At 49.3% G+C, this 7,376-nt stretch overlaps 1 protein-coding gene across 2 annotated transcripts in view; it reads left to right on the top strand.

Annotated features, from left to right (window-relative positions):
* The window catches only part of pdlim4 (PDZ and LIM domain 4), a 32,306-nt gene extending 25,225 nt beyond the window's left edge, over nt 1–7,081 (top strand). For both annotated transcript variants that reach the window (XM_064349834.1, XM_064349835.1), the window contains 3 exons: nt 890–1,047; nt 4,368–4,506; nt 5,358–7,081. In XM_064349834.1, the coding sequence (XP_064205904.1) occupies nt 890–1,047; nt 4,368–4,506; nt 5,358–5,562 (502 nt within the window). In that variant the 3' untranslated portion in view covers nt 5,563–7,081. The remainder of the gene's footprint in view (nt 1–889; nt 1,048–4,367; nt 4,507–5,357) is intronic.
* Nucleotides 7,082–7,376: the final 295 nt, after the last annotated feature.

Below are 7,376 nucleotides of genomic sequence, written 5' to 3'. Positions count from 1 at the left end.
TTTCTGGCTTTGGATGATCTAAGTACTTCTTTATGAAGTCTGCCTCTTCCTGGACGAAAAAGAGGACAGATCGTCCCAAGATTCAAAAACACTTAAACAATCCATGTGAAATTTACAGTTTCTAAACAAAAAGTGAAGGTTTACTTTGGAACTGGGTAGTTGACCGCGTGTTCACCATCTGTGCGTGTGTTTGTGTCCATATCCTGTTCGTTTGTGTGCTGTGCTTGAAAACTAAGCCTGGCTTCCTGTCTTTACAACACAGTTTTATATTATATTATATATTTCTGTTTTATTTAGTTTTGTTGTTAATTAGCCAGCTGCTTTCTCATAGAATACAGTACCAGAAAGAAAGCATGCACTTTGCAAAAGAAACTGACAAGTCACTGAAAAGGGGAGTTGTCGCTGGATGTTCAGAAGGATTTAATGAGATCCTGATTACATCTGGTTTGATTATTGATTCATTTAAATAAATAAAAAATGAGAGTAGCCTATTAAAAAAGTTGTAACAGTACTAGTAACAATTCTAATGAAAGGATTTTAATTATTTAAATTGGTGCAAATTCCCAAGGGAACATTGGAGTTCCAAAAAACCTTTATTCCCAATTCTTTTGTATCTTACATTTTGCTCTACATACAGTAGACAGTCTGAGTCTCTCTCTGTGACAGTATCCGTCACATGATCCCTTCTGTGTTCTATTAACAGGGCGTTGCTGTAAAAGAGCATGCGTGCTCAGTCAACCTACCCTGCATAAGTAAAAGTTAATAAATCAATAAGCAAATGGATAAAGAGCGAGGCTTCCAAGTTTAGCTTACGGGTCAGCCAGCAGAACTGGACCTTTGGGCCGCGCTGCTTCGCGGCCGCATCACAGCTTGACCGTGTCTCTCGCAGCCCGGAGCCGCAGGTGCAGTCCCCGAGCAGTCGAAATGGGTTCGACCCGGAATCCGCCGTCTACAAGATGCTGCAGGACCCCGAGGAGCCGGTGTCGGCCCCCAAGCAGTCCGGCTCCTTCCGGTACCTCCAGGGAATCCTGGAAGCTGAGGACGGAGGTGAGACGCCGTCCCCAATTTTGCTGTACATCCATCCATCCATTATCTATACCTGCTTATCCTGGGCAGGGTCCATCCATTATCTATACATGGTTATCCTGGGCTGGGTCCATCCATTATCTATACCCGCTTATCCTGGGCAGGGTCCATCCATTACCTATACCTGCTTATCCTGGGCAGGGTCCATCCATTATCTACACCCGCTTATCCTGGGCAGGGTCCGTCCATTATCTATACCCGCTTATCCTGGGCAGGGTCCATCCATTACCTATACCCGCTTATCCTGGGCAGGGTCCATCCATTATCTATACCCGCTTATCCTGGGCAGGGTCCATCCATTACCTATACCCGCTTATCCTGGGCAGGGTCCATCCATTATCTACACCCGCTTATCCTGGGCAGGGTCCATCCATTATCTATACCCGCTTATCCTGGGCAGGGTCCATCCATTATCTATACCCGCTTATCCTGGGCAGGGTCCATCCATTATCTATACCTGCTTACCCTGGGCAGGGTCCATCCATTATCTATACCCACTTATCCTGGGCAGGGTCCATCCATTATCTATACCTGCTTATCCTGGGCAGGGTCCATCCATTATCTACACCCACTTATCCTGGGCAGGGTCCATCCATTAACTACCATTACCTATACCCACTTATCCTGGGCAGGGTCCATCCATTATCTATACCCGCTTATCCTGGGCAGGGTCCATCCATTATCTGCACTCGCTTATTCTGGGCAGGCCGCCAATCTATCACAGGGCACCATTGTTTGCTGTGAATTTACTTATTTTGCCATTGGTGCGGTCTAAAAGACAGCATATAAAGCAATTCAACAGTCTGATTTATGACTGCATTATCTTAGTCAGTGTTACTGTGAGTCAGGCCTAGCGTCTCTCCAGGGAATGTGAACTGATACGGAGAACAGCTTGTGTCTGAGAGCGAAGTCGGAGCGTACTTTTCCTTTTGTAGGCATCGAAAAATGTTAAGGAGGAAGGGTTTAAGGGAGGGTCTAATGACGAATGTTCCACCAAAAAACAATATTTGCTGTAGTAGAAACCAAGCTTGTATAAGTCTTTTTTACAGGCACGCAAGCAGGTTTGAAGTGATACTGAGATACTACATGATGTCATGTGAAGAAATAGCCGGTTTCTGCTAAATTGGAGAGCGAAAGTGCATGCTAATCCTCACGTCTCCACACAGCTACTTCCAACATGTTACAGGCTGTTGATTCTTTTATTTTGCTACCAGCCACTTTCTGGTGTTAGAGGGATTAAGAAACAAGCCAGTAATTGCTTAACAGAGCACAGTTTAACCGTGTTGTCATCACCGTGCCAGTTATCTTTCATTATCAACTTGTTACGTTGATTATAGCGCTTATTTGTCTTAGCGTGTGGTGACTAGCTTTGGGCAGAAACAGTATTTTTGTCCTTGGCCCATGCCATCGTTATTATGGGGGCATGCCCGTGCATTTTGTCCCGGAATCGAGTCAGTGATGTTAATATGGAGGATTGTTGCGCCCTGGAGAGTGTTGCATTGTTGATGACACGGGTTGTTGTAGTGCATGTCTATTTGTGTCAAAAGTGTCAGCACCCCCCCCCCCTCGAGAAAAGAGCAAAGCGACCAAACACTTGTAACGGGTGAAGGACCAGACCCCCCCCTCCCCAGAAACAGAAATCTGCACACTCTGCAGATGCCCGGGTCAAAGATGCTGGTGGTGGGGGGAGGGGGGTACGGAACATTCCGTGGGTTTCTCTGCTGTAGACACAGGGGAGATTAATTGAGGTTTCAGAAGAAAGCTTCTTCGGTTCTATCCCCCCAAAATCTCCAGTGCCTCCATCCCAGGCCGGGATGAGGCCGCATTTAAACCCACTGAGCTGCGGGACCCCCCCACCCCCCCACCCCCGTAAGCCTGGCAGGTTTAGCTCTTTATTTTCTAACGGTTCAGTCTGCTTAGGAAAATTTATTGGAATTGGAGTAAATCAAGATAACAAAAAATCCATGATCCGCTCCGATGTGAGGGCAGACCTTACCCTCCCTCACGGTCTCTGTTTCTCTGCGTTCAGGTGTGGGACAGTGTTTCGGGGGGTGAGGCGGCGGGGGGGGGGGCGCGGTGGGGGATCGCGGTTTTTCTGCATTCCACCAAGTCTCTATACCCCACTAATGAAATTTACTTTCGCTCCGGCAAATTGGGCTGCACTCTCCCGACGTCCAACAAAAAAGAAAGAAAGAAAAGACGGTGGGGGTGGGGTGGGGTGGTGGGGGGTCGGTGCTAGGAAATGAAATCAGTCTGCTTGCGCGGGGAGGGGGGGGGGATCGCGTGGCGGGTTTCTAAAGTGGCCTCCCCGCAAAGAGAACTTTATTAATGAGCTGGAGTAAGCTGAAATAAGGCCCATCTGTCAGCCTGGCCCGGCGCGTCCGTTAAAAAGCGGCCGGCCCTCATGGGACCCGTCTGTCTGCAGGTGCAGCCTGATACCCCCCTTCAGAGGGGCCGTCCCCGTCCGCGAGCGCGGCTCTTTAAAGGGAAGTGGAGCGCTGAGCTAATTGCCCCGGCTTGGCACGGGCACAGTGCGGTCTGTAAACCCACGCTGGAGCGCGAGAAGTTTTTTGGGTCCCTAGTGCGGAATGTTCCGGCTGCCCGCAGCTGCGGCTTTTTTCTTCTTAATTGATGCGCCCCCGCTGTGCCCAGGCTCCTGGCGTGGCGCTCGCGTCGGGCGTGTGAACTGAGGAAAGAACGCTCTGGCACGCAGAGAGGGGCGGGGCCTGTGGCTTTGGGGGGGGGGGGGGGGGGGGAGGGGGTTGCTGCTACCAAAAGGCGCCAACGTCGCCAACTCCACTGCTCCCAGGAGTGACGCACGCTCGTCATGTTGAGGGATGTCTGTGGTGAATGAGGCCTGAGCTCTGAGCCCGGAGGAGTGAGGTGTGAAGAACACAAAGTCTTCCTCAATGTGGAGATCCCCACTCCAGTCATCCCCACTCCAGTCATCCCCTCTCCAGTCATCCCCTCTCCAGTCATCCCCACTCCAGTCATCCCCTCTCCAGTCATCCCCTCTCCAGTCATCCCCTCTCCAGTCATCCCCACTCCAGTCATCTCCTCTCCAGTCATCCCCTCTCCAGTCATCCCTACTCCAGTCATCCCCTCTCCAGTCATCCCCACTCCAGTCATCTCCTCTCCAGTCATCCCCACTCCAGTCATCTCCTCTCCAGTCATCCCCTCTCCAGTCATCCCCACTCCAGTCATCCCCACTCCAGTCATCCCTCTGGTGTTAACCCACCCCCGCCGTCTTGTTTTGTCTGCATTTCTTACCGCTCACCCAGGTGTCTCGCCAACCGAGAGGATGAGGAGCTTGAGGTCCCCCATCAAGTCCCCCGTCCCCAAACTGGGGAGCCCCATCCCCGTGTCCGTGCCCGGTCTGCAGAAGCTGTCCCAGTGCACGCGCTGTGGGATCGGCATCGTGTGAGTACCGCCAACCTGAGTCATAGCCGCATGCCACGGTCTGCTCCGATTCGCTGCAACCGTGAGTCACAGCCGCATGCCACAGTCTGCTCTGATTGGCTGCAACCTTGACTCGCTGCAACCATGAGTCACTGCCGCATGCCTGCTCTGATTTGCTGCAACCGCGAGTCACAGCCGCATGCCGCATGCCTGCTCTGATTGGCTGCAACCGCGAGTCACAGCCGCATGCTACAGCCTGCTCTGATTCGCTGCAGCCGTGAGTCAAAGCCGCATGTCGCAGCCTGCTCTGATTCACCTGTGGCTCCAGAGGGGCCCAGTGCCTCAGCCTTAAATCGCGAGACTCCCGTCTCCACCCAGCCAGAGACACTGCTAATCCCCGCTCCCTGAAAGTAGGCTGCCGCTCAAAGGCGGTGATGTCATTTCACCATTAGGCAAGATTCCGTTTGGGCTTTGGGCCCGGTGAGATCGCCTGCCTGGGCAGGTGGAGGCCGCCCAAAGCAGGCCACACAAGCGCTAACGGCTGCGCCCCAAATTTACCGCACGTGATTTTCATGTGTTCTGTGTGCTATTGTTGTATAATGCTTTTGCTGTTGATGCCTTTTTACGCGTACATTTCTGGTGTGTTGCTTGTACTAAGTGCTGGGTGTGATTGGCCCTGAACATTTTTAGTGTTTGTAACTTTCTGTGTTTGTTTATCTTAATGCTGCTGCCTTGGCCATGTCTCTCCTGCAAATGAGATTCTTAAACTCAATGAGACGTACCTGGTTAAATGAAGGTGATGCTAATACTTGGTAACGGGGTGTTGGTTGACTGCTCGGTAACTGGTGACTTGCACTCACAAAAAAACGCAGGGGCACCATCGTGAAGGCGCGGGACAAACTCTATCACCCAGAATGCTTCATGTGTGACGACTGCGGCCTGAACCTGAAGCAGAGGGGCTACTTCTTCATCGAGGAGAGCCTGTACTGCGAGACCCACGCCAAGGCCCGGGTGCAGCCCCCGGAGGGGTACGACGTGGTCGCCGTGTACCCCAACTCCAAAGTGGAACTGGTGTGAGCTCGCTGAACCCCCAAACCCCAAACCCCAACCCCCCGCAGCACCAGCCCTCCGCTTCGACCCAGAATTCCCTGTAATGTTTCGGACGCACTGCATATCCAAACTCTGGCCAGGGGAAACGGAGGTGGGGATGAAGAGAGGTGGAGTTTTTCCGAGGTTGTGATGCTCTCGTTGTTGCCTTTCACACTTACAGCATAAAGTACTAACCGGTCTTGTTTTTTTGGTTGGGTGGTTTCCTTAATGAATATCGCTTGTTTATGCATCTGCTGAAGTTAGTAAGGTAATTTTAACCCACTGAAGTAAAACAAAGAAACCTTCCCCCCCCCCCCCCCCAATATCAGTAGCACTTGTGTCACAGTTTCTATATCTATCTACACTAACTGCAAATGTTTTCTGGAATTGTACACATTGTATTTTCTTGGGACTGATATTTTTTTCATTATTCTTTCTAAAAAGAAATAAGAAACAGCTTCTTCAAACAAGATAAATTGAACAAGGATTGGGGGGGGGTGTATCTGCCTGGGAAAGGCCTCTAACCCCCACAGTTTAAATTAACATAGCTTCACCATGGCCGGCTTTGTCGCCTCTGTTTAAATGCATTCCAGTGCCACAGCAGAACGTCCCCCCCAAACCCCCACACACCCCCCCCCACCCCACTGCAGGCCTCGAGATGCTGAGGGGAGCTGGGAAAGGAGACAAGTCGAGCGCCAGAACGCATGAACATGTGGAAACGGTATTCAGATGCCTGCAATGTAATGTAATCGTTTTGTTTAGGTTTTTGGCACCTATTTGTAGACTCAGCGCTCGGTGGATAATGGACTAGGTTTGAAAGATTTTTTAACGCGGCGTAACAGCCGTGGTCATAACAAATTTGACTTTGAAATTTTGGCGGAAGAGGGGGACGTTCCAGCGGGAGGCCGATCAGAGTGGCCAGATTACTCCTGCTTTGTGGGAAAAAAAATTCTTTTGTTGGTCTTTCACAAAACATTCTTTATAGGGGTTTTCGCTGAACATTGCCATGGTTATCGTGATATCAGGATTACCTTGGTGACAATCATTAACCCGACTTTGAATGAATCGAAAGATAAAATTTGTAAAATATTTGAAATATTTTTTAAACGAGAAAAATAAAAGCTTTTTTTAAAAAGGAATTAATGATGAAAAAATACTTGTGTGGCCTTTTTCCTTTTGATAATATTTTGGGAAACTGATTCCCCATTCCTTTCATACCAAGGTGGAGTAGCACATTGTACATTTTTTGGAATTATATAGTTGTGTTGTTTTTTTTTTAGTAAATTGAGCATTGTATATATTATTTCCTCTTTTTATGGCTGTCTGTTTTTGAAAAGCTTTTAACAAACATAACATGTCATTCCTTTTGTTTTTGCTCCACGTCTCTGCACCGTTGAAAGGTTAACGGTGGTCTCGGATGTTTTAACTTATTGTTCTGTTGACGCGTTTGTTTTAGTTTTTTTCTTCCATTTTGATGTCAGTGTCAATAAAGAAAATTGCAAAGCCACCCCAGGATTAAAGAGATTCTTAATGGCCTCCCGCGGATGGGGGGGGTTACGTTTATTGCGGTATACCTGTCAGAGTGGAAAGAGGGCTTATTTGGGCTGGCATGTGAGGAATTTACTGTTCAAAGGAAGTTTCACCTGCAGATGTAGCTCCGCTGTAAATCATTTCAGAAAAACGTCGGAGAGTCCAACCTCCCAGCAGTGATCAGCATTTCTGTTCTAAACTCGCTGGATCGACAAGTATCCAATCAGAAGAGACATAACTGTTAAAAGGCTGATGCTGCTTTATAGTCTTCT

Source organism: Anguilla rostrata, chromosome 9, assembly GCF_018555375.3.
Source record: "Anguilla rostrata isolate EN2019 chromosome 9, ASM1855537v3, whole genome shotgun sequence".
Lineage (NCBI taxonomy): Eukaryota > Metazoa > Chordata > Actinopteri > Anguilliformes > Anguillidae > Anguilla > Anguilla rostrata.
The sequence above is the reverse complement of the archived record's forward strand: the minus strand, read 5'-3'. Positions and strand labels throughout refer to the sequence as shown.